The sequence below is a fragment of the Phallusia mammillata genome, chromosome 5 (assembly GCF_965637545.1).
Source record: "Phallusia mammillata chromosome 5, kaPhaMamm4.hap1.1, whole genome shotgun sequence".
NCBI lineage: Eukaryota > Metazoa > Chordata > Ascidiacea > Phlebobranchia > Ascidiidae > Phallusia > Phallusia mammillata.
This window is the reverse complement of record NC_137256.1, coordinates 27,050,318-27,077,470: the sequence shown is the minus strand read 5'-3', so window position 1 is coordinate 27,077,470 and position 27,153 is coordinate 27,050,318. Positions and strand designations below refer to the sequence as shown.

The 27,153-nt window shown below is 36.4% G+C and overlaps 2 protein-coding genes across 4 annotated transcripts; one reads left to right on the top strand and one right to left on the bottom strand.

The window, feature by feature from the left end:
* The first annotated feature begins 885 nt into the window (after positions 1-885).
* On the top strand, positions 886-15,932 carry LOC145228663 (uncharacterized). Of its 3 annotated transcripts, XR_013860133.1 has the most exons (10): positions 886-1,040; positions 7,812-7,889; positions 8,799-9,036; positions 9,357-9,529; positions 12,185-12,295; positions 12,657-12,805; positions 13,566-13,731; positions 14,188-14,289; positions 14,518-14,779; positions 15,372-15,932. XR_013860133.1 is itself a non-coding variant. In XM_080093919.1 (9 exons), exons 6-8 carry the CDS (start codon positions 12,743-12,745, stop codon positions 14,274-14,276), a joined length of 318 nt encoding a protein of 105 aa, XP_079950045.1. In that variant the 5' UTR covers positions 886-1,040; positions 7,812-7,889; positions 8,799-9,036; positions 9,357-9,529; positions 12,185-12,295; positions 12,657-12,742; the 3' UTR covers positions 14,277-14,289; positions 14,595-15,932. The 3 variants fall into 3 exon arrangements, 2 of the variants coding, with proteins under 2 accessions (XP_079950045.1, XP_079950044.1); XM_080093919.1 differs by having other exon boundaries at positions 14,595-15,932; XM_080093918.1 differs by having other exon boundaries at positions 14,518-15,932.
* On the bottom strand, positions 15,314-27,017 carry LOC145228720 (uncharacterized). The gene is made up of 20 exons (XM_080093962.1): positions 26,941-27,017; positions 26,551-26,703; positions 25,811-25,984; positions 25,478-25,654; positions 25,002-25,147; positions 24,772-24,895; positions 24,557-24,696; positions 24,093-24,315; positions 23,705-23,840; positions 23,507-23,648; positions 23,071-23,227; positions 22,438-22,617; positions 21,962-22,180; positions 21,683-21,871; positions 21,157-21,333; positions 20,677-20,783; positions 20,514-20,610; positions 20,355-20,451; positions 15,978-16,106; positions 15,314-15,503 (listed from the first exon to the last, which is right to left on the bottom strand). The coding sequence occupies exons 1-20, from the start codon at positions 27,002-27,004 to the stop codon at positions 15,314-15,316; spliced, it is 3,021 nt and encodes a 1,006-aa protein (XP_079950088.1). The 5' UTR covers positions 27,005-27,017.
* Between the last annotated feature and the right edge of the window lie 136 nt (positions 27,018-27,153).

Here is a 27,153-nt window from a genome sequence, read left to right as displayed (position 1 = left end):
AAGTTAGGCCTATCAGTTCCGCAAACCCAGTTGACCCACGACAGACTCATATGTTTACATACAATTAAATAGTTGAAGTTGAGAGATGTTGGTTGATTGATGGACACATCGCAGATATACACAAATCTGCAAACAAACAAACACATAAATAGATGCATTTCAGATTTTTAATACCATTATTACATTAGGTATTGCATTTTTTTATTCTTTACAAATAGTTTAATGTTTCTGTTTACATTACCTTAAAAAAACTTAGCAAAACAAAAAAAACAAATTAAACAAAACTTACCACGCGTAACGTCGAGCATCCAACGCAAAACAAAACCTCATGGTGAAAAAACGTTGCGAAAACGTTTTTGGTTTAAGCGCGCATCGTCGACGGTTGCGTTCGAATTCAATTTAGAAAATATTTTTTTTCACAAAACTAAATCGCCTACTACTTTTTAAATGTACCTCATTTTAGGCCTTATTTTTAAAGTATAAAGCATTATTTGTTTGCCCTATTATGATATCACTAAAAGACAATTGTCTGTGCAAGATTATTTTATTTGCGCGGTAAAACTTGGGGATTACCCGTGAAAAAATCTCTTTATTCGCCAACAATAAAATTGAAGACGAATTAATCCGCATCGGTTGCGACTGAGTCAGTAAACTGTATTTCTGAAAACAGGTTGTGCTGTATTTGTTACTGGGTTATTGTTTTAACGGTATTCGTATTTTGTCAAAACACCAGTTACATTTTGCAATAGTTGGATATTGAAAAAGGCTAAGGCACATTGAGTTAAATAAACAGCGAAAAATGATGTGAAACAAAATGATTCATTTACCTTTTTTGTTTGTGTTAAATAATTGTTACTTATTTTGTTTTTGCCACAGCTACCCATAGAACAAAAAATAGTTTGGTTTTAACTGATCCTTATATATATTGCAACAACTCTACTATGTTGGATAAATCGTGGATTAAGCCAAATGTCTCTGCTCTGCACATATGGATTTATTACTTATGTGAAGCCATCTCAACTTTCTGACACTGTTTTGAGGTAACCGATTTCTGTTGATATTTTTCTACTTAATCTGTGTTAAAACCATAGTCAAGTCAAGTCAAATTTTATTTGCATAGTCACTTCATCATTACAGTTCCATTGTTGAACGGATACGTAAACAGCAAGGACACCGAAAAAACCGTAGGTTATCGAGTCAAGTGTCCTTTTATTTGAATTGTGGTTGAATTCCGTTTTGGGTATGTCCTGCCGTAGGATCGCAACCGACCGCACGAACCTGGCGGGGTACGTCCGGTTGCATAAGACGGTGTTTGAACCCGCAGGTTCTGCTGGCCAAATGAAACCCGCCTAAACGGAAACACCAGCTCGGTTCCTCGGAACGTTTCCTGTGATCCCGTAGGCAGACCCGGGTGTCCCGAGGACAGTTCGTTGCGACGATGAAACTGTTGTCGTCGAGCATCTCCTCCTCTGCTTTTGTAAGATCGATCTCGAGATCTCTGATGTTGTTCGCTGGGGAAGGTGCTGCACTGTCTTCGACCCGGATGGCTGATCTGAAAAAACCGAATCCTACGGCAGTATTTTGTTCTTTTTATGTGACCAAGTTATCCAGTTTAATGATGTAATAGTATGGAATAAAAAGTCAAAAAGTAAAATCACACTAAGATAAAACTGAAACACACACAAAAAAAAAACACGAAAGAAAAAAAGTGAAAACTGTGGTAGTTATGACGTAGGAGAACAAGCTGTATTATATGAATTCTGGTATAGGCGAGGACAGGAAAGTGAAATAATTGTTGAGGGGTGATATTGCCTTAATAAATACAAGCGAAGCTGTTTCTTAAAAGAGGACAAGCGTGACAGAGACTTAATATCGCGTGGTAAGTCTTCCCATACTTTTGGACCTCGATGACAAATTGATCTTGTGCCGAACGCGGTGTTTACGCGTGGATGAAAGTAGTTCTGGTTTTCAGCCCTTCGGGTGTTGTAATGGTGTACTGACGTAATAGGTGTGAAAAGGGAGTTGTATGTGGAAGGTAGTGCACCAGTATGAAACGAATGCAGCAGTTTGGCTACCTCAAGTTTGTAAATGTCTTTAAATTTTAGAAGACGCAAATCATGATATAGTGGAGTAGCGCGACATCGGTAAGGGCTGCGAGTAATAGCTCGCAAAATTTTGTTATGTTTGATGTTAAGGGTTTTAATTGATGCAGCGTATCCGCTACCCCACGCCGCGATCGCATATTGCAGATAGGGGTACGCAAAAGAGTAATAAATAATGCGGAGAAACTGTTGTCCAAAGTAGTCACGCAGCTTGTACATGATACCGCAGGCTTGTGCTAGTTTTCGTTCCACATGAGCTATGTGTTTCTCCCATTTTAACTGATCGTCGATATAAACTCCCAGGTATTTTGTTTCTGTTGATCGCTGTATTTGCTGAGATCCTATGGAAATCGAAAACTGCTGCGTGTTTAAGCGCTTGGAAGGACAAAACAGTAAATACGTTGTTTTACTCGTATTAAGAGATAGTTTGTTGTGGCGCATCCAGTTGTCAACATAAACGAGTTCCTTGTTTACGTTGGCCTGTAGATCAGTCAGAGACTCTGATGACATGCTTAAACACGTGTCATCCGCAAAGAGTTTCGTTGTGAATTTAGATGCCGTTGGTAAATCGTTTATGTAAAGCGAAAAGAATAAAGGAGCCAGTGACGAACCTTGAGGGCAGCCACAGGTAACGTTTAGCAGTTTTGATGTTACGTTTTCTATGCGTGTGCATTGTTTGCGGTGACTTAAATAGCTACGGAACAGTTCTAAGGGGCTTCCCCGTATTCCATACTGATGCTCCAACTTCCACAACAAAACCCTGTGATCGACTGTGTCAAACGCTTTTGATAAGTCTAGGAAAATAGCACATGTATATTTCTTCTGGTCAAGGGCGGCTAACACTCTTTCATGTATGTCATAAATTGCCAGGGATGTGGACCGATTGCATCGAAAACCATACTGGTGAGTTGTTAACATTCCATTTTTTTCAACGTAGTTGTACAGACGTTGATATATAATTTTTTCAAAAATCTTAGCGAAAGGGGACAGTAATGAAATTGGTCTGTAGTTAGTGCATTCAACTTGTGAACCTGTTTTATGAATTGGTATTACTTCCGCAATTTTAAGTTCAGTGGGGTATTCCCCATGCTGTATACACCAGTTAAAAGTCTCTGAAAGCAAAGGTGAAATAATGCTTTTGACCATTTTGATGTATTTGATAGGAATTTCATGACTGGGCACAGACTTGCAACTGTCAAGAGTGGATATATACATTTCCACCTCATCTGGGGTAGTGTCATAGAAGAAGAAGGATGATGGCTTTGTTGTGAGGGAAATATCGGGTGGTGGCATTACTGGCTGTGGAATGGATGATGCCATATTTGCTCCTATGTTGGCAAAGAACTGGTTGAATTTGCTGGCCACAGTGATTGGGTCAGTAGTGCAATGTTCAGTACCATCTAGTTTTAGTTCAGTTGGAGCTTTGTGTAAAGTTTGTTTTCGGGACAACAAACTATTGATGATTTTCCACATTTCACCTATATCATTTCTATGATCTGTTAGTTCTTTTTCAATATACCTGTGCTTAGCATCTCGTAAAATGTGATTAAGCTTGTTACGGTACTGTTTATATTGGTTGTATTTACTTGTACTTGAGAAGCCTGACTTACATAATGCATGGTACATTTTATTTTTTATTTTGATTGACTTATAAATTCCCTTGCTTATCCAAGGTTTTTTGGCCAATTTCCTTCTTCTTCTAGTCATTGTGGTTAATGGTGCATGTCGTTCCAGTATTTCGTGGAATAAATGATTAAATGAAGTGAATTTATGCAATATGGTTTCACTTGGTAGTGGTATGTTGCTAACAGCATCTTTAATGTCTGAAATAAAATCTTCACTGCAAAATGAGGTCTCATTTCTGCTTAAGAGTTTTTCTGTTCTATCACCACAAGTTGAATGCAATAACACAAAGACAGGAAGATGGTCTGAAATGTCTACAGTCAGTATTCCTGATTTGCATGTAATATTTTGATTGTTGGTATAAAAATGGTCAAGGAGTGTTTGGCTATGGTTTGTTATACGTGTGGGTTGACATATTAATGATGATAGACCATAAATTTCCATAGAATCTAAAAAGTTTTGAATGCCTTTTGCTTCCTTGTGCTGCATGAGGTCTATGTTGAAATCACCACATAAATAAACAGTTTGGTTGGCATCATTTAGTTTATGCAATGTAGATGATAGTGCATCCTGGAACACTTCAAATGAATGCTTTGGATGTCTGTATATTACTCCCAAAATAACATTTTTGTTTTTCAATTTAAGTTGGACCCAAAGACTTTCAGTATCTGGGACAGTAATTTCCAAGTCTGGTCTTATACTATATGCAACATGTGATTTTATATATACTCCAACTCCTCCGGCACTATGGGGAGTATCAGTGTGATGAAAGTTATATCCCATAATATCAGCATCAGTGCTTATGCCATTAAGGGTTATTCTAGTCTCAGTTATCATAACAATGTCAGGGGATCTGACCATATCAGACAGGAATAGTTCTAAGGCAGGTTTATTTTTTCTTAGGCTTCGAATATTTGTGTGCAATATATACATATCTTTGTTGCTATGTTGCTTCAGAGTACAGTTCAAGGATGCACAATCATAGTAGTCTGAATGGCTGTGACTAATGTTTGCTAGTAAACAGGGTGGATGTGTAGTTTTATTGGGTGAAATTACATTTACTAGCTCTAAGTTACTGATATTGCTGAAGGGTAAATTGGACAATAGGCATCGGGTACAAAAGTATGGGTTGTTGCTGTTGAGATCACTTGTGCATTTGTTACATTTCATGTGAGAAAAGGATTAAGGAATTTTGTAGATTAAACTGCAACTATTGTAAATAAATCTTATGCCTTACCAAGTCTTTGTCACTCCGGATGGCTATGATGTTACTGTCGTCATCCTTCTTCAAGAATGTCACTCCGTTTCTTGTCCAAATGTGGTTGAAGTGTTGCTCCCTCTTGAACCGGAGACAGTTATTAAATCTCTCCCTGTTCTTCTTTGTCAGGCTCTCATTAATAAAGATTTGATTGACCGGGGCTACACCTTTGTTGGAATGTTTTAATTTGTACCGGTTAGAGTATATTGCATCCCTCACTTTCCGGCTCATAAACTTAGCTATGATTGCTGGACGGGGATGATCTTTAGTAGATCTCCTTAGTCGGTGCGAGATGCTTATGTCAGGTTTGGAGATGGTGATTCCTAACCTCTTTACTGCAGAGATGACTAAATCATCTGTGCACTCATTTTCCAAATATGGCAGTCCCTTAAACTCCAAGCACGGTCTCCGACCATATTGCTCGAGATCATTTAGGTTCTCGGCATTGGAGGTGGCTTGCGCCTGTAGATCTTTAACAGCTTTTTTTAGTTCCTTATTTTCAGTTTTTAAGATTTTCATTTCAGCTTCGTTTTTTACCAGCTGAGTTTTAACATTTTCATATTGATCTTGCAAGAATTTTAAGTTTTGACCAAAATATCTCATCAGTACAGCTAGTGACAAGGGATTGCCTAGTTCACTTCAGTTGAAATATTTGGTTTGTTATTTTGTTGGTCATTGGCATCTAGTTTTTTTGATATTTTGTCCCAGGGTTGTGTCACAAACTTTGAAGTAGCCAGGTGGTATGTGGCTGCACAAATCCCATAACTTATATGTGTATGTTGGTTCTTATACATTTAAATATTTTTTGATTATAATGGGCCTGTTGACGTTATCTTTGGTTCATTGCATAGGACTTGCAGTTCATTAGGCTGAATATTTACTTTTGCAAAACTTAGGTTGATGTTGCCGTTTCCAACGAAAATATGCAAAAACAATTGCATTTGTTACTTCAAATAAAAGGCATTCAGCAGTATATACTTACTTACTTTGCAGTGTACATAATGAGTAACACAGTCTGATACTTAATAGATTGCTAGAATGATTTTAAGCTCTTGGTAAGGGACAGTGGACCTCAGTGTTAAAACTGCTGACAGTTTCCTAGCTTGGTATTGACAATGTTGTTGGTACATAAACACATACTTTCTTTACTGGGAGGTGTTAAATCCTTTTGTATTGGTTTATCTAATTGTTAATTGCGACATTAATTGCAAGGGTTTAAATGAAAAATTTATTCTGTGAAAAATCTGAAATGAGGTTGTTTTTGCAATTTCCTGCTAAGTGCTAGTTGCACTAAACTCCATGCATTAAAACTGTATTTGCATCAAACCAAAGTCAAATGTGACAAATCTGTGATTTTGGGCACACTGTATATAGCTGCTGTCTCATGTAGTTATCAGTATGCTTTCAAATCCTTTTGTGGCCATCACAAAAATAAGGACTGCATTTTTATTGGTTCGGTTAATATTTAATGGTTGAGAAAATCTATAATATATAAAGGCCTAAAGTCATAGATGCCAACTTTGAAATGTTTTGGGAACCTACCATGTACCAGGATGTCATAGTATTGGCTTTTCAATGTAAAAATCTCAAGTTTTACAATGACGTAATTTGGCATGTCACGGGAACAAGATGTTGATGCATGCTTTTGGTGCAAACATGCAAAAAATGTCGATTTTGAAGATTTTTGTGTCACAAAAAAGCACGATTTAGTGATTTAGCATTTAGCACCACATTCTATCATGTTACGAAATGAAGTAGTTTATGAGCGTCTACTAGGCTTTTTCACTAATATATTACAAATGATTGCTTGTTTCTGTGCAATAACGACAGTTTAAACATCAGGAAAAGGGAATGTGTGTCTCTTTTTGCACCCACATTGATGTGCTTTATACCATTTTGCAAATGTTTAAATTTCAAAACTGCCTTTGACTGTTTTACAATTGTAATGAATTCGAACAACTCAGTGAGACAATAGCCGATTGATTGTATGGTGTTTGTTATGTGTTGGTTCAGAAACACATTGTTAGCTGTGTATTACGCATGACAAAACTTAGTCACATTCTCAGGTATTAGGCATACTCTGAAAATAGGTGAGGCTTACCCAATCGAAGATAAATTTTGGTTAAAGTTGGACACTAATCTGAATAATATTAAAAATTTTATGAGATTGATCCATTTTATATATTTATAAAGTGATTCAACACAACAATGCAATGTCATGTGTCACAATGGGAGATTTTTTCAGTATTCTGTGTCGTTTAATCCTCAGATTTTACAACATTGAAATCAAAATTTGTCGTTGTTATTAAAATGTCGGACTTACTTGAGCTGTTTGTTTGGATTCACCCATTTTCACAGTGTCAGCCCCAAATCTTTATTTTTTGGTTTACCAGTCTATAAAGTCAGAAATGCAATCCCCAATATGCTTTAATTACAAACACTTTTAAAGAGCATTTTTGTTTGCTGTCTTAAATTTTAGCCCAATCAGCCTAGAGGTTATCTTTACACCCCCGAATCTGTGTTAAAGAGCCTGGGCTTTCCAGACAATCAATTCCCATATAAGCGATTAGTTTTTGGTCAAATCATCGCTGCTTTATGCATGACCACACATGCCACTGGGCTATTTTCTTGTTGGAATAAAGTTGCAAAGTTTTTAGTTGTTTTCTATCAAATTGACAGAAGATGCATTTATTTGATGGCAGATGTTAGATATAATGTTGGTCTACAAGAGCAGGGACAGATTTATTGTCATATTCCACACCTTATCATACAAACATTTGTAAAATCTCTGTCACTCATTCATATATACATATTTTTCTATAACACAGGTTTCTCAGTGGAATGTTGCATCAATGCAATCCATTAAGTATGTCCATGGACTTGCAATGTTTCTCCTACATGTGAAGGTGTGTAGAAAGTGCAGGAGTGCACAACCTTTTAACTATATAAGCTCACATCAACAGCCACCAGTGTGCCAATGTGTTTGTACATAAATTTAAGATTTAAGGAAATAGAAGAATCTCCCAATATCCCATTCACTTACCATACATTGTAACATGCATACAAACAGTCTCGTCGCTAGACTCATACATCTTCTAAGCATGCAATGTGTATATATTTGAGACCCTGAAATCTGTTACATAAAAAAACAAAAGGCACACAGGCAGTTTTATCAATGCATGGTTTATTATCTCACAGTTGCCACTAGGGTTTCTCAAATTTGCCACCTTGGCTTATCCCGGGATTCCGGGACAAAAACAACCTTAATCCTGGGATTTTATTCGATTTTTGTCAAATTTATAATATTAGTTTGTTTGTTTAATTTTTACTTTTAGTGGACCGGAAAGCACAAATGCATTATGTTCACAAGGCCGCCGTCGAGCTGCCTGTTATATTCTAAGTTAAGTAAAAAATCAGTTCTCAAATTAGTCAGTTGGTAAGTCCAATTTAGTTTAACCCATCAGGTTCCAGCTACCGAGATAGGATTAGAACCCACAACCTTGTGAGACAAGTTGATGGCGATATAACCCTGCGGCCGTTTTGGCATTTTACAAATCGCCAGATTTTTACCAACTGGAGAGCTATAGCGCGAATTTGACAAACTGGAAAGTTATAACGTGGGTTCTAACACTGTTGTATTGTTCGCAACAACAGACAATTTATCATTATTGTTTGAATTGTTACAAGAAACCTCGGGCAGCCCTTTAATTTACGAAAAACCCTGTAGATGTCGTTGTCAAAAATGCTGTGCTTCCATAATATTTTCTTTGCCTTATAAAACCTCAACACTATTAACAAATTACATCGTTAAAAAGGTGGAAAACGTCCTTATTTGGTCGGTTCTTGGCTTACTGCCCAACTTTTGGCATCCCTGACCCCATTTGAATTACCTTCACATGAATGTTATATCACTTGTCAATACAAAATATCAGTTTCTTCATCACCATGTTAAGTCTAGTGCCACAGAGTATGCTTTTTATAGGCAGCTGAGAAACAGTGGATGTTACCAAAATAACAACAATCAACAAATCACTGAACAGGCTGCAAAAAGAGGTAATATGAATTAATTATTTTGGGGGTTGTAAAACATATGGCCATTAAGCTCCATGAGATAATGTTTCTCAACCTATTTTCTTTGGTCGCCCATTTTCATTGCACATAAATTCTGTGGTCCAGTAAATTTTTATGAAAGAAAACAAATAAAACTGCAGTTCAGATACATAAAAATAAAAAAAGATAGATTTTCTGAAATTCACAAAGCCTATAAAACTTGGTTAAAAATGTTATCGGTCTACAAGATCGACAAAAGTAAAAACAAACTCTATTTTGGTGTTTTATAACGCACATTATAGTTTAATTATGTTTAATTTCAGAATTTGATTGAAACTGAAACTACCATTGGAGGGATGTGTTGCTAAAACTGATGGAGAGATGTGAATGTTTGTTACAACTGTTTTGTTGCTCTGATGGTCGGCTTGGTTATCAAACACATACAGAATTTATGGGAGAAAAGTCATCGGGATGGACTCGACTGATTCCATTTTGGGTTAGCCACTTTTTACATATTTTCTCACTTGCTATATTGCAGGTTTGTTATTGGTTTATGGATGTGTCAGATATACATATGTTCTGTTTCATTACATTAGGATTATAGATTTCAAACTAGCATTTATTTAGAAAAACTCTGATGGATAGTTACTTGTTTTGGTTAGTTGCATCAAATGCCTGAAAAAAAATCAAGAATTTCCAGCTAATTTCATATTCTGGTTTCAAGTAAACGTTTTGCAAGTAAAATTTTTATTGATATATCCAGGGGCGAGGTTTGGTCCACAGTGAGGGGATGTACTTTCAATTATACTTTCAGTTTTGCCAACCTAAGCTGAAAAGTAATCTTGAAATTTATTATGTTATAAGGCATAAATATGAACATTGTCATTTGTCAGTTTGGCTAAATGCACAGCTAAGTAAACTGCATGGTCCACAAATGTTGCTAATGTCAATTTAATTTAAAATACCTTTGTGCCAGTTACATAAAATATGACCGGTTTATTGATTATGTCTTCACATGGTGTTAATCTCTGTGTTTGACCTTTCAGAACCAAACATTTTCATGCTTATCTTGTTGAAAATTTGACAAACAAGGTTTTCAATTTTTCTGCAAAGTATTAAAGTGCATTATTCACATTCCTGGACTTGTTGGCAAAATGCAGATTTATAATTTATGTGACACATTGAATATGTGTCATTTTAAAAATAGTCAATACGATGTAGAATTATATTGTAAAAATCCACCAGACTACAGGCTGATGCAGGCTGCAATTTCACGGCATTTGTACCCAGTGTGCAAACATGAGGTACGTTCAGAATAAGATTCAATTATCACTTTATAAGCCTGTTGGAGCCCAGGCATTTTTATGGTATTTTAGCTATAAAACATAAGTTGACTCAGCAAAAACAAGTATCTTGTGAAACACTTTTAATGAGGATGACAATGGCACAAATAGACTTAGCGACATGTTTTATTAATTAACTGTTTTGAAAAATGCTCCTGTCATCAATAGTGGTATGAAGAGGCCACTTCAGTTACATCCGTTTATATCCACTTGAGTCACATAAAAGATTGATAAAAAGGTATTATTTTAAGGTCCGAATCTTTGTTGCAATGCCTTAGGTCAGGGGTGTCAAACTCGTGGGGTTCGCGGGCTACATTGCAGTTTGGGAATTATGCCGAGGGCCGCATGTGATGTTTAATCTAGTTTTATACACTTAAACAACCTTTTCGCTACAACGACCACATTGCAGATCCTTATTTCACCAACGGCCGCCAATTATCTGCTGGTTTTTGTTTAAAAATTACAAGAAAAAGGTTTATTGATGCCCCAAAAGCCCAGATTAATTTCCAACTTAATTTACAGATTAAGCTCCACAATGTGAAGACCAGCAGTTTTAACTCGATTATTACATCATAATCTATATTGTGACGCTTTTCGTGCCTGTTTTTTCGCATTGTTTGTACACAATACGCCTACAAAAAGTCTGTCGCATATGGCTACTATGCTGGTGTAGGCACGCCTGCCTCGATGACGACTTGTTAAAGGCGGCTACAATGTAAACTATGATGTTCATTGCAAATTGTTTGGTGAGTCTGATCTTTGCATCTCAATAACAGCTGACTGATTAACAGCCACACAGGTGTCTCTTCTTTCTTTGTATTCTTGAATAACGTTAAAAGCGAACGTTCAAATCATCTACAGATCCACATGGGATAAAATAGAAGACTCAAAAATAATCTAAGAATAGACCCAGAATAGACCAAAAATAGACCCAGAATTCACCGGCGACAAAGTCGAAAAAACAAACTATTTATAGAAATGCGAAAACTTAGTTTTACAGTAAACCTTTTTTTCCTTTAAGTTATAGAATTTATTTTATGGCAAAGGTGCGATTTATAAAGTCATAGCGCCCTCGACCGAGCTGCTATGCTTCTTCTCAAGTACGAGCGGCTGTGTTCTACTTTAAACTTGAAACGGAAACGACAGTATAAACAAGAGGAAGTATGCGTAATGATAAACGAACACCTTATGTTTGTGCAGAATATTCTAGAATAACCAAGTGACTCAAAATATCTTATGACTTGCATGAGAACGGAAATACCAACACTTACATCCAGTTATAAAGAGGTTAAACACTTCTCCTATGCTGTGCAACATTATTGCAAACAACATGCTAACGTTAAAAATAAACTTTGTGCACGTTTATATCATGACCGCTACACTGGTAATACTCTTTTCAGTAACACAAAATCTGTTTAGGGCAGTTTGAAAATCAAAAGTTTTGCAAAGGAGTTTTAATTACATCACGCCTGCCAATACATATATATATTTTAATGTGGCCGTACGGCCGCGGGTTGTACACCATTGACTGAAACTTTAAGGAACGGTTTAATTACTATCGTTTCTATTCATAAATTATGAATTTGTATGTATAAATTAAATTTCGGTAAATGTCAGTTTAAATAATAGCTTTTAACTTGAAAAGTAAGAAAAATTTAGTGTAATAGGATAAAAATCTGACAAAATACTACAATTGCTGTTGACTCTTCGTGGGCCGCATTGGAGGGCTTTGTGGGCCGCATGTGGCCCGCAGGCCGCGAGTTTGACAGGCCTGCCTTAGGTTGTTTATCTACTTTGATGCTTTGCAGGAAAAGAGTTGAGTAGATGATGAAGAGATTAATATCAAACTACAAAGTCAATGTTGCAACCCAATTGACAAATTCAGAAAACAAAACATCTATGGACTGGTTTTTGCTGAGGTGGGGTTTTCTCATTTGTGTGTTTTAGTAAATAAGGCAAGTAAGAGTTAAAACTATTGAGAAATGACAGCTTCCATCAAATCTGAAGTAAAAATTGCCAATCTGCCTAGGGTTCTTGCTTGCGTTTGATGCATGGCCGACTCAGCAAAAACAAGTATCTTGTGAAACAATTTTAATAAGGATAACAAGGGCACAAATAGAGTTAAAAAGTGACATGCTTTATTAATTAAATAGTTCGGAAAATGCTCTTGCCATCATCAGTGCTATAAAAGGCCACATCTTTTTCATCTGTTTATGTCCACTTGAGTCACGTAAAAGATTGAGAAAAAGGTATTATTATTACATTTATTGCAATGCTTAGGTTGTCCATCTACTTCGATCCTTTGATGCTTTGCTGGAAAAGAGTTGAGTAGATCATGAAGAGATTAATATTAAAACACAAAGTCAATGTTACAACCTAATTGGCAAATTCAGAAGAAACAAAACATCTATGAACTGGTTTTTGCTGAGGTAGGATTTTCTCATTTGTGCGTGATAGGTAATAAGGCAAGTAAGAGTAAAATGTATTGAGAAATGACAGCTTCCATCAAAACTGAGGTAAAAATTGCTGATCTGTGTTAGTAAATGTAATTGCAACACACAAACACATTTATGTGAGGACTTAAGCATGTTGTTGCAAACCTGTGATAAAATATTGATTCTTATCCTGTATATGGTAGATATATAAATTCATGTGGTTGTTACTTGCTTCAGTATTCTAGACAACATTTTATTCTATGATCAGCAACACATTGAAGCAGTAGTTGATATATAAAACATCTCTCTTTGAAAACATATGGTGTAGGAAGTTTATGTGCTTTTTGTTTTTGTTCCCCTAACGCTTTCGCCTCCAATTTACCATAACCCATAAAAAATTTTCTGGACTTGTAAGAGACATAAACTCATGTATCTTAAATTACTATAAAGTATGCAAGATGCAATTTCCATGTAAAGTTTTCATTAATCAAGTAGAGCTAATTTTGGCAGAAAATTGATTAAAATGAGTTCCAGCATTGTCATGCACATCTGCATTTCGTCATCAAGCTATATAACAGACGATGACTCAGCAAAAATGAGTATTTAGTGACACAATTTAAAAATATCTTGCTGCATATAATTTGATAATCCCAATAGCTTAATACCAGATATTTTACATTATTATTATTATAGATATAGATTGTTGTAGATTTTGGGTGAATTTGATTACTCAAGTTTGTTTACATTTGTGTAGATTTCCAAGATAGAGGAAGTGATTGGTTCAACGCCTGCAAGTTGTGCTGCACAACAAGCGTCCCCAGCAGATAAACAGACAGACTCTGTAAGTTTGAAGACTCTGATTGCTTTGACAAAGTGCACAGTTTTGCGGAGTGATGTTTCCCCGAATTGGCTTCAATCAGGTTGGTGTATAACTTTGGCAAATCACCATCTAAGCTACATTGGCTTAGTGGTTTACCTGCCGAAAGTCATTCATTTCGTTATCTTATGGACCTGGTGTACTGTGATTTGTACAATACTGCATTGCTGCTCTGCATGAATTCTTTTGACTGACCAAAGTAACGAATATATTTGTAGTTGCTGACTGATGGTCAATCTGGCGAAACCCTGCTATAAAGCTGACATGTGCAGCATATGATGTAGGCAACGGTGCTTGTGATTTAACTTTCTATTGAACAAATGAAAACCTGCGTTGGTCATGCAACTCTAGATTTATTCTTGGCTTAAGTTTAAAGAACACGTCATGATTCTGACGTCACCAGCTTATAACTGGTTGGTCTTAGTTAATCGTTTTTATAAATTGGTCAAAATGTTTCACTTGTCATTTATTGTTGTACATTTGTTTTTTATCTTTGCAGACGTCGAGTGGCCTAAAGGAGATGAAATTCTGCCAGACGACGCAGTGAAATTGATTCGACATTTGTTAACGAAAGATTCCAGCGCTTGAACAGGCTCAAAAGGTAATTATGGGTCCCCTTCCCTGAAGGCAGAGTTTAGATAAAGTTAAGTTTCCAATTTATTAGAATAATTATCAATTTCTTAAAACAAACAGTTACGGAAAATCAGCGTTAGTGACAAAATCTCTGCAGTTTATTATAGTTTAATAATTAATTCAGCTTCATGCAAGTTAAGTGGATTGTAATATTACCAAACCACATCTACAAATGAAAGTAATTCCTTCTCTCAAGTTTTAGAATTCCTCCCCGGTTGAAAACTACTGGCAAATCCGTTTGTCACCTGACAAATTTATTCCTATTTTCCGAAGAAATCCGATGATTTCCGATCTTCCACGGCACGATTCAAAACTAGTTACCATGCCAACGATGTGAGAAGCAAATGATGCTTTGCATTTGTTTCCATGACAATAGAGTGACAAAGTGGGTTTCAACTTTCGTAACCATGGCAACAACGTGACAAACCATTTCTTTGTTACCAGGGCAACCGCTGAAGGTGACTCGACAGTTTTGTGACGTGGTTTACAAATATCGAACACTTGGTGGCTAAACTTAGTTTCCATGGCAATTCTAACTTTCCCAGAGCTACGCGATTTGTGTGCATTAAGTTGAAATTTTGAAATAAAGTTCGTTAACTTCTCCTTATTCTGTCTTTGTATCCAAAAAAATCTCCAAACACATTTTAACAAGTGCTGATTAAGCCGTGTATTGTATTCACAAAAACAAATCAATGTTTTTAATGCAATATTTTTACACATATTTTAATTGTTGGTAATAATACCACGGTTATCTGCAGATGTTTTTACATTGAAATTAATTTGCATAAAAATGGGTGAAATCACTTTTGTAGAAAAAAAATAGTAATTTTTTTTAATAAATCCCAATCACTAACGGTTAGAAAGTAGAATTAGGCGATTTTTTATATTAGCGACACTTAAATCAACAGGGTAATTGTATTTACATAATTTACACTGATACGGGAAAATTAATAAAAGTCCATATTTTCATCTTTGGAAGAGAAATGTTGATTTTATTCGCATTTAAACATCATCGTTGATTCTTTAATCGCTTCATTTATTCCTTTCCAGTGATACCAGAGCATGTTGTGGTATCTACCTCGTGATCGTCCCCATTCTGCGTTGAGTTTAGAATCGGAACAACTTCTATACCACCATCCACCGCTAGCGCCGAACATGAGTGCACAGTTGCCCCAACTCGCCCTGTGTCACAATGTAATATTCCAATAAAACGTAACCTCGATACAAACTACACAAACACATAGTGGAATATTTATTCGTGTGTTTCAACCAATGGCGCCATTACTTTATCAGTTGTGACGTCACACAGGCTGTTTCAATGATTTTATGACGTCACACGGTAACTACTAAATGACTTGATTTTTAAGAATTTTTTTATTTTTTTTATTAAACACGGTTATTAAACATACGAGTGAGTCGTTTTATCAGTTTTTTTTGTTACTCAGTTTTTTTTAAATTTAGTCAAAAATTCATTTTGCAATTTTTATCATTGTGTGTTTCCTGTAGTTTATATGTTTTCTGTGTAATGAATTTTGCACAATTGTTTTTGTCTTGCAATATGACGTCATAAAACAAATTTACAATGAAACAAAAATAATCTTGTTCATTTGACAATGCGGAAATACTTTTATACTTATGTACACAAACTGTATTTACTCATCATTATCCCGATCTTTGGTGGTGAATCGAATTCCGTTGCTAAATGCCAAACTGTCACCAGCCGTTCCACTGAAGCCAGAAACATGTAAACGATAATTGTCTGATTCGTCGTCGATTGCAAACGAGCTGCGAAAACAAAACACATTCTTGGTGTTTTTTGTATTTATTATGGGTCACTTTCTCTGAAGGAAGGACATATCGCTTTCCTTCAGGTTTTTTGTTTTTCTGCCCAACGCGGATGTTTTTCCGTTTTGTGAAAAAAACAAGGTTTAAACCAGGAAGTCGATACGGAACTGAACCCGAACCCGCGGACCGGTTTGAGCGGTTATGTTCGTTAAACCTGATTCGTAATAAACGTTTTTCTAAAACCCGAACCGGAGTTAACCTTATAACTTGTTTGGCGTTGGACCGGAACCGAACCGGTAAAAATGCAGCCTGTGTTACTTTTTGTAATCGCCATCACCAATTTATTGATTTCAAACAATGTACTAAATAATACGCGAGATAAGAGCTACAGGGCGTTTCACAAATGACGAAATATGGGTAGAATTAAGTTAACAAAACAGATTTCAAACCGGTTTACAAATCGGAAACCGAACTCGAACCCACAAAACAACTGAACCCCTATAACAAGCGGTTCGACTTCATGGTTCAAACTAATTTAAATCTTACACATTATAGGCTACATATATATTATATAGTTATAGCCTATAGGCTTCATATATAGGCCTGTCTCAAGTTGGGCATTGTGAATTTTGTAATGCGCTGGATTTTTTTTAACAAAGTAGATTTGATACCCATTGTTTGTTTCAAAGTTTTAGACAGGGCCCTGAAAATCAATAACATGTCCTGGTACAACACATTTCATGGGCCCTACTCGCACACTAGTCAGAACTAGATTGGACTGGATTTGTATTAAAAGAGAGAATTAAAATGCTATACTGGAGAACTACACCAACACTTTGCGTCTTCATAGAAACAGTACAAGTTTACACGTAACTGCTTATTTTAGTTTTTACTTATTTATGACCCGATTATACTGTTTGTGGCCCAGGCCAGTAGGTTCATTGAATACTTTTACAAAGCCTGATTGTTTTATTTCTTACAAAATAGAAAACGATTTTGAGTTGTCAAAACAAAACAAAGTTGAAAAACATTTTGTTCGAGGTGCGCCGTGTTTGTCCGGTTTCGCAGTTTCTCCTGAGGGTGGAAAAACTCTAATGTAATTTTTCTTGTGTTTAATTATTCTTATTAAAATACAATGGTTTATTGCAGGGGTCGGCAACCTTTTTTGCACTGCGGACCGTTTTTGAAACTAAAATTTTATCGCGGACCGGTCTCCAAAACTACAAATATGTAACTAAAAAAACGCATAAATTAGTTTATCGTCTCCGGCATACATGGGCAAAATGTTTTATAGCATTTAACCAAAAAAATATATACGGCCCGGAAACTAACTCCTCGCGGACCGGCGGTTGCCGACCACTGGTTTATTGTAACAAACAGACAATCCACGGCGGTGTAATTATTAGTGACAAATAACAGAAATGTCTTAAATAAAAAGACACCAAAAAAATCAAAGACTCAACCTGCAAAGGTTAAGGGTCAAATTTATCAGTAACATCGCATGCTAAAAAATTGAATTTCCCTATAGTTTTTTGTACCTTTATATGACGGTATTACTTAACACGTCTTATACAAAGACTTGTTTTGCGAAATAACAATGATTTCGAATTTGAAAAGAAATACTTTGTCGCTTACAAATCAACAAAATCCATCCATGTCTTAAAACAATTCTCACGAAAGGAAAAAATCTTGTGGTGCTGCAGGCAAAAGTTGTGCGAAAGATATTTGGTTAGTTTTGCTTGGGACGGTGTTGAATATCATCTAGCTAACTTAGTAGCTATGACAAGTTGCAGTGGTTCATCCGAACTTTGACTTGTTTGCGAGAATAAATACACCGCCATGAAATAAGGCCGCCGCGTTTGATTGCTGATTGCAGAAAAGCGAATTTATTTATTAGGTTAAACCAGGGGTGCACAACCTTTTCTCTATGACGGCCGCATCGCAGGTCATTATTTTATCAACAGCCGCCAATTGCTCGCTTGTTTTTGTTTTACAATTACTGGTGTAAAGAATTAGGTTTCTTTCATATATATATACATACATACCATTCAAAGGCACCTAACTTGGTGCATATGTTTAGCTCAACAGAGCTAACTGTTTATGGCGTCATAATCTGTACTGTGAAGTTGCGGTGCCTGTTTTTCGCATTGTTTGCACACAATAAGCGGATAAAAACCTGGCGCACTTGGTTAGTAGGCTGAAAATGTTTTTTCCAGTGTCGCAAAATCTGTTTAAGAGCAGTTTAAAAAGCAAAATATTTAGGAAAATAGTTTTGGTTACGTCACGGCGCCAGTACATGTACTTTAACATACATGGTCACGGCTGCACAAACTCGTCTCTGCGGCCGCATGCGGCCGTACGGCCGCAGGTTGTGCACCCCTTCGGTTAAACTAAAACGGTTAAGTGTTAAAATTTATTGCAAGGTTGAATAAAAAAGTGGATTTTCAGCGTTGATATGTGTGTTCTGAAAATGTCATTTTCTAAACACATGCTAAAATGTGTTGGCTGTCATTTTCTATTTACCAGCGCGACAAGGCAAAAAGCTGTGCAGTGAACGGACCTAGTAACTTTATACTGGGACGTATTGAACTTTTTGCCAATGCATTTCAGCACTTTCTAAACCAGGGCTACTCAGCTAGTTTTGTTGGAGGTCCAGATACAAAAGGTAAAAATCAACGAGGTCTGGATACATCTGTCAGTAATGCAAATGCAACATGTCTTAAACTTTGGTTGTAACTAATCGCGGTCCAACATAAACACATTATGTTCAAGCCGATTGTATGTCAGCTTGTATCAGACACTAAACGTTAATTTACTCTTTTCAAAAGTATATTGACACAACTATATACAAACACATTTTATCTAGTTTTGTAAGATTACTTTGGCAATGATTAAAAATTGAGTTTATTATGCCACAAATGAAATTATGCGCAAACAATGGCCGTTTGTTAGTTTTTCTGCGGTCCGCCATTTGAGTAGCCCTGTTCTAAACCAACCTATGACCCTAAGTTGGGTCGACTGAAAATTCTGTTGGGTCGCCTTTTTTTGTGGCAATAAAAGCATCTACTCTTTGACTTCGTTTCGTAGCGTTTTTTTCCCCGGTTTTAAATCAGCGTTCTTCAGCGGGGCCGATTTCAAATTTTCAACATTACTGATTGGATAAATATATAAGCTTACAAGAACTTGTGAAACTCGGCTAACTTTATCTTACAAGCAGATAAAGTATATATTTGAATACATTGTGTTTACTGGCGATTGTTTGTGCTTCTCGAGGGCAAGGTTACGCATTTAATTTGCCACAGGGGTCACTTTATCGAGGTTACGCATGGTGACAGGTTGTACTTTTTAAATACAACGGTAACGAGCTTTCCCTTGAACTTGCATCGCTTTCACACTTCCTATAGGCCAAATAGCGCTTCCCAAACTGCGAAGTATTTGCATCATTTAATTTGGTAAATGTATTGTAATTTGATGTTGAATGCATAGAATTCTTCTCTACTGAGTAATGTCCAATTGTTCAACAAAAGAAGGCGATTGTTTGCACATAATCGTAATATTATTTTGTTCATGATCTAACAAACTGCTTTGAATTGCTGTCCCAAAATAATTTCAAGACAACTTGGCGTAATAATGGTAAATTTCGGTTTGTTACGTCATATTGGCTGATAATGCTTTGAGCCAGCTCTAAATTTCGGGCTTAAGGAAATGTTTTGAAGAAAAAACGAATGGTATTTGTTTGATTTTTAAATTTTCAAAAGTGGCGCAGTAATTTTCGAAAAGCTTTCCTGATAATTTTTCGAAAAGCTTTTTTTTTCGAAAAAGCTTTCCTGAGACAAAAATACAACCAAATTAGTAAAAAAAACATGTCCATGGGTCGCGAGAAACCACAAAACAAAATTATGGGAAGTACTAGGGTCGCATCAAAAAAAGGTTGGGAACCACTGTTCTTAACCAATGTGTATTTTTTGATAAGGCGAAATTTCTTTTTCACCAAGTGAAGGAGTGGCACTTTTTACACGATTAGGAGGAGCAGCGTTTTCCCACTCTCAGGAGGATCGGCGAAACCGGATAGTTTAGCTCAGATATTTTCAATGAGACTCGGCAATAAATGTAGTTTGATGAGATATTTTTCAACATAAACATTTTTTCTTCAATACAGATAAATTAGATGTTCGTTTTTTTCACGGGGTTCGAAGTTTGAACCCGCGCCACAACATAGGCATACTATTTTATTAATAGAAATCATACCTGTACTGTGCGTAAGCCGTTGTGGCATCAAAACCTGTCATCTTTATTTTCAGTTTGCAGTTCTGTCCACTCGTCCTTCTGTTTATTTCGTCCAAACCTGGGTTGTTTAAAGTTTTGGTCAAATTCAATTTACGCGTTTAAACAAAATTATTTGTTCACCGAGCCAGAATTCTCCTTCCATGTTTCCGAATCCATCTTTATATTCCTGCCAGTTTCGGTTAAAATACACACTTCCGTTAAATCGTCGTTGAAAAACCTGTTATGCAGGAAATATACCAGTGTTGTAATTCCACGTTGTTATTCTACATATTTTTCGACTTACCGTCCACCCTTCTTCGCAGACCGCTGTTTTGTTGCCACGTAATCGCTGGTAACCGTTCACTGATGACGTAGAGCAGGGGTCAGGGACCAATTGATAATTATCAATGTCTGTAAAACAGATATCAATCGAGTAACTTCCGTTTCTACAGCAACCAATTTCTTCACCAAAATGCTCCCAGATTTCGTTTTAAACCACAAATTTTTGATTTAGTAGCATTTTGTGTAACTTCAAACTGCATATTTTTGAAGCACGTAATATATGTAAAGTTTCGAAATTGCTCATTTGGTTGCTAAGCACCACTAAAACCTTAACAATCGATTCGGGTAAGGTCATTTATGTGAAACATTTACGGTCAACTTAAACGTTCTAAAACATATGTGTTGCTTGTCTAAAAATACCTAACCAACAGTAGAACAGTGTACTCTGTTGTTTGCGTTCTCATATTTGCGTAAAAATCTCGTGTTTAAAATTCTTACATACCTGTACACCTCGGTATTTCTCCAACCCAATCACCACTTTGAGAGCAGCTTCGGGAATTCATCCCATTTACTTTGAAGCCCTCATTGCACTCGATAGAAACCGTTGAACCAGTAGCATAGGAATTTTGTTGTGGAATCAGACGACCTTCGGCCACTTTGAAACTCCTGCACCGCATCACTGCAAAAGCGTTTTTTTAAAAAGAAAACACGGAATAATCTTAATGTTTTTGTAATTCAGCAAATATATCGCCACAGCGCAGTTTTGTCAAAGAGTTTATTAAAAGTAAACTAAAAAACGTATTGTGTTTGAAATCGCCACTTAGTAAAATGTGGTCTGCAGAAATAAATTTTGTCCGCCCTTCGACTAGTTGTGCCTATATGCACAGACAATAAATCGATTACTTTTCGACATGCCAAGTAAGTATATACAACTAAAAAAATCTCAGGGCAACAATAATTTTGTGCCCATCTGAACTGATCACAGATCACACAGGATAATTCGATGCTTAAGATGATCAACATATTACTTCGACACTTTGGTTGGGTTCTAGACCAACTTTCCGAATCCCGACAACGCAGTGGCCTTGTTTTCGTCAACCTGTAGCCAGATGAACATGTAAACGAAACAACTGTGCCCACTTGGTGGCGCAACCCCTCTTGAAATACAGGATTCATTTGTCCGTTGATGATTCTTCTCAATGGTGGACAAGTTTTTTCTGCAAAAACGTGTAGCACATCCAATGACCTGACAGGCAATTAATTTTTGTGTTTTGCGGACAACATATTCTGTTTATTAACTGACTTACTAACACATGAGACGGTACTTGGGTTGGCATTCCATTGTTTGGTTGTAAGACAGGTATATGTGATCGAAGTTTGATATCTTGTGTTGTTAATCTTGTAACCATCTTGGCAAATGTAACTGACTCTAGTCCCAGGGAGGTGATTTCCTTGACTTTCACGAGGATACGCAATCCTAATCTCGCCATTGTCAATCCAGCGCGGGAAATCTGGACACTTCGGGTCTGCAAAGACGGTTTAAGTAATTTGTTTGTGAATGTGTGTGTCTATTCGAAGGAGTCATATAAAGAGAATTAAGTGTGTTTTGTTTAGCCACTATACAAGGGTCAGTTACACACATTTCAACACTCAAAATTAAATGTCGTTTGTTTGCTTAAAATATATGAGTTGTAGGAAAACAAGAACATAATCGGATTAAGTTTCTTCTTATAAAACCAGCCCTCGTTGATGTTCATTAATCTGTTAATAAGTTTCAACATACCTATACACCTTGGTTGATCGTTAACCCAAAGACCATCCTCTGTGCAGGTTTGAGAACTTGTCCCATTTAGTTGATAACCAGTATTGCACTCGATGGTAACAGTTGAGCCATGGGCGTATACACTTCGTTGTGGAACTAGGCGACCATTTTCAACTACGAAACTCGGACACTTTATTCCATCTGCATGAAAAGCGTCATTGCAAAAAAACGAATAAATATTTTCGATGTTTCAAAAATAATTCAGTGCATCATATCAGTTACATATGAAATGCAGAAAACCAAACAATACTTTTAGTGTTCCGAGTAGAAAAATATTCCACACTTTCCAGTGAAAGGTTCAAAAAGTTTTACTTTACAGAATCGATTTAATCCCAACAAAATTGGACATCCGAGTTTGCCAGCAAGTGCAACTGAGAGCTAAATTTCAAATGCGTTAAGAGTTATTTGTTTCAGGCCAAAACGTGAATGAAATATTTTATACTGCAACTTTTCACGTTGAAAGTTTCTAGTGGTTGGAAATTCGCTTTGGATGTTCATGCATAAGTTACAATTATAATTTGTTTGTCAAACTAGTTATTACAAAAACTGATTTCATAGTGTAGAATTGAGGGTAATTGAAATAGTCGTATTTACCAATGGTTGAATCAATCCAGCTCTGAACTTTAGAAACATCAGTATAAAATCCTGGAAAGCGGAAACCAGTATTTCTGTCGACTTGACCGCATTTGTATCCAAAACTGACGATTCCAACTTGAATCCAACACGATTCTGAGGTGTTTGGGATTTTGTACTGCCAGTAGAAAACTCAAAGATTACTTCCACTCAAAAAGATTACATTTTTTGATAACTACGATTTAGGCAAATAGCTTAAATATTCTAAATTGAAACTTTACTCCAAGTGACGCAGTTTATCGCGCTTGTGTTGGAACTGGCATTAACACGTATCTTACCAAGTATCGTGGTACCACTGTTAAAATAATAGCGTCAATTGTAAATTATCTGATTAGTTAACTAAGATTTCGGCGGCGGTGTTTCCTGATACGTGAAGCATTTCCTATTGCTAACATACCTTTCGCATCAAAGGTCCACCGCTATCACCCTGACAAGCATCTGATACTGCACTTGTTTCAGATCGAGCACAAATCATACGGTCTGTATACCTTACATCCAGTAAAGTTTCATGTACTATTTTGTTGGCAGCAATTTTGCATCTGAAGATAAAAGTATGACATGATTTGGAGACAGATAGAGGAGCATTTTGCCTTACATTGAGTCAGGTTGAATTCGTTGAGTTGCTTGTTGAAGTTTGAATGGCATGGTTCTGCGTGTCAAATTCGTAAAACCAAAACCTGTAACGAACACCGGTGCTCGATCTTCAGTGAAATGATTCGCAAGCCACTTTCCTAAAAGGAAAAAAAATCTTGTTCGGCGTTGTTGTGTTATTTTATCCTAATTGTCTTGCATCATTTTTTCTTAGCTTCAGAGTTACATGAGATTTGACTACAACAAAACATTTGAGTGATCATATTTCACTTAAACGCATATTTCGTTCAAATTCACATTAAATCTCTACATGTAGTCCATCATGAATAAGAAAGTATTGCATTTAATTACACAATAAAGCTTGGTCAATAGGACGCCCGGCAGGAAGTTACCTTTCTTGAGACATTTGACACCTATGGAGTCATTCTCGTTTATTAATCTGCTTCCATTTCGGAACGTATAGTTTTCTATTGGAATACATGAGTTACTGCACGGAAGACATATAGGGTTCACATGGGTTGAGAGTGGAATTGTTCCGTTAAACTTAGGTGCGCTGTCGGTCCAAATCCACAGTCCATTTTCTTTGATGGTACTAAGTTCTATGCCCACGCGAATCTGAAAAAAAAAACATTTACAAAACTATTGTCAAATGATACGTCTCTTTTCCTTTTACGCCCGCAAAGGAGGATCCCTTGTTACCTCACACCGCTGGAATCCTCCTGTAAATATTTTTGAAGGTCACTGCAACAACTCAAAACTAACACTGATTTGATTTGCTCAGTTGCGGTGGCCTAGGTCCAACTGTACCCTGCCCGATTTGATATTATTTGTGGTTGTTTAAAAGTATTAATCTTACCAGTGCAACATCGTAATCATAATTGCTTCTTTCATGTCGATCAGATCGATCGAACCGGTCATGTACAACAATATTTCTCGGCTGAAACACAATCACATTAGAGTCGATGTTACTTCTTCTGTCAGGTCTTCTAAAAATCCCTTCCAAAATAAGAATATAACTTTGTTGTCATGTAACATACGATGCAAATCCCTAGCATTTTTATCTTTTATTACCTACGGCCACTACAAAGCTTGTTGTACAATTCTCAATGTTGGAGTAACGATCAAATATATGTGCTGCTGTTAGAACCCAATGTTGATTGATCAGAGTTCCACCGGCAAAACTACTCGCGAAGCTCTAAACCATCAAGACTGTCAAGACCGAGGAATAAAAGTAAAATCGGTCAAGTTGTTTGTTTAACATAAACAATTTTGGGGCATAATAAAACTGTACCGTTTCTTACGTCATATACTGTTCCGTGCTTGACCATAATTAAAGCTTGCCACGGCCAAGACCTGTCTGCATTAATTCCTCCGACAACTCGACCAACGGATCGGGAAGGTGAAGTGCTTGTGTGGTTTACAGTTTGTCCACACTTCAGTTTTATACCTACATGAAAATATTAGACTGTTAAAACAAATTTGCCTGATGCGGTTTCACTAAAACGTGAATAATGAGCATTCTTTGATTAGGTAATCTGCAACTTTCACAAATTAAATTGAAATATTTTAACAACTTTTTCATTCGGTTATTTAAAAAACTATTCCTTAAACTTATTCTTATCAGAAAATTTGCCTTTTGAAGATTTTATTTGCTGTTTGATGTTAGGATTTTTGATGGAAAATAAAAGGCTTGCTCAGTGTAAACCGGCTTTATATGGTTCAAAGATTAGATGTATAACAATAGCAAACTTCTTGCTTTAAACTAAAATTTGCTTACCCGTGCAGTTTGCCATTCCTTCCCAAGTAGCGTTTTCAATGCAAATTGTCCAAGCACTTCCAACGTTCTCATAACCTGGGTCACAGGCAAAATCAACCCGAGACCCGTAGTTGAAATCAACTCCCTCGGTTGCAACATAACCATGATTAGGTGCCACTGGTTCATTGCATCGTAAAACTGTCATAAATATACATACTGAAGTTTGTCGCTACAAACCAAGCGGCTTTGAACGGAACAGATTTGAAACATAAGAATTTACCAAGACAAAACGATAGTTCGAATACCTTCTTGGTATGAACTGACTAAAGAACCTGAAGCGATCAAAGAACTTACTTAAACACCGTGCCGCTGTGCCCGACCATTTCTTGTCACTACGACATGTACGGACAGCGTTTCCCGTTAACACCCAGCCTGGATGGCAACGATATTTTGCCTGAGATCCGTATCTGTTTCGGGAACGATAAATGACTCTTCCAAACTCAACCTTTAAACTGGCACACACCGCATCTGTTAACGCAAATGGCGACAATAAGCTCAGCATAAAACAAACTCTTTGATCATATTTATAAACAAGGTTTCTGAAGGTCATTAAATTGATATCAGTGATCAAATACTTTTTACGATTTCAACTCTGCAGACTAATACTTTTATGTTATTTCGGTTACACTCGTTAAATCGAGATATTGGAAATTGACAGTAAGTGTTTACCAATCTATTCACGACTAAATGATTTCAAGGTAAAAAATATTTAACGATAAAAGGAAAAGCACAATACATAAAATGAGAAACCATTCACAATAGCAATTTAATTTTATCCGATAAGCTTAACTTTTTGCTATTGTATTAACCATCCTACGATAAATTATATTAACCATCCTACGATAATTAGGATCGTCATATTTCACAATCATTTGCTTCATTTTCATTCTGTCAGGGTTCCACCTGCGTAACGTCATTTCGCGAAACGAAAGTGTCTTAAAACCGCCACAAAAGTAAAAATCCCGATTTCTTCTGCTCGTGTTTAGAGATATTACCTGACAATTCATTTTTTAACTCGATTACCATCAACTTACTTGGGTTGAAACACGACATGCCACAAACATCGTCACATCGGCACCGCTTGAAGCGCCCTCTACAATCTGAATCACTTGAACACGGTTTCCGACAATTTCTGCCAGATTCGATGAGATTTAGATCTCTGCTGGGGCAAATTGTTTGTGAAGAACCTGCAAAAAATATGCAACTTGTAATAACAATCCTAAAAGCATTAAATTCGTGTTTGCCTGTTATAACCCATTGAAAAGACAACAATAAAATAATGTATATTATCCTAAAATAAGTTGGAAACAAAGGGTCAAAATTTAACTTTTAACTAAACGCGACACCACATCAATGCAGTAAACGTAACCATTACGGTACAAATTTGATTACAAATAAATAGTAACTGATACTTTCTTACTTACCAGGTCGTACAATTGAGACTGAACGACAGAACAGTGACAAAACGATTATACACAAGGTTTTCATTACAATCCTATAGTTTTCCTGTAAAATACACATCAGTATTAACATTAATTAAGATCATGCATTATTTGCCAGGGCCGCAATTAAAATTTAAAATACAAAAAAACTTATTTGACATTTCAAAGCAACAAATATAACCGCGATTGCAAAAT

Excerpts from the sequence above, each read along its gene's own strand:
- LOC145228663 (XM_080093919.1), top strand. The coding sequence starts at position 12,743 with ATGTTACAACCTAATTGGCAAATTCAGAAGAAACAAAACATCTATGAA. Across the intron at positions 12,806-13,565 it reads ATGAACTGGTTTTTGCTGAG|ATTTCCAAGATAGAGGAAGT; the intron begins GTAGGATTTTCT and ends ACATTTGTGTAG. Across the intron at positions 13,732-14,187 it reads CCCGAATTGGCTTCAATCAG|ACGTCGAGTGGCCTAAAGGA; the intron begins GTTGGTGTATAA and ends TTATCTTTGCAG.
- LOC145228720 (XM_080093962.1), bottom strand. The coding sequence starts at position 27,004 with ATGAAAACCTTGTGTATAATCGTTTTGTCACTGTTCTGTCGTTCAGTC. Across the intron at positions 23,649-23,704 it reads CGAATTCAACCTGACTCAAT|ATGCAAAATTGCTGCCAACA; the intron begins GTAAGGCAAAAT and ends TTTTATCTTCAG. Across the intron at positions 20,784-21,156 it reads AGAAATACCGAGGTGTACAG|ACATTGATAATTATCAATTG; the intron begins GTATGTAAGAAT and ends TCTGTTTTACAG.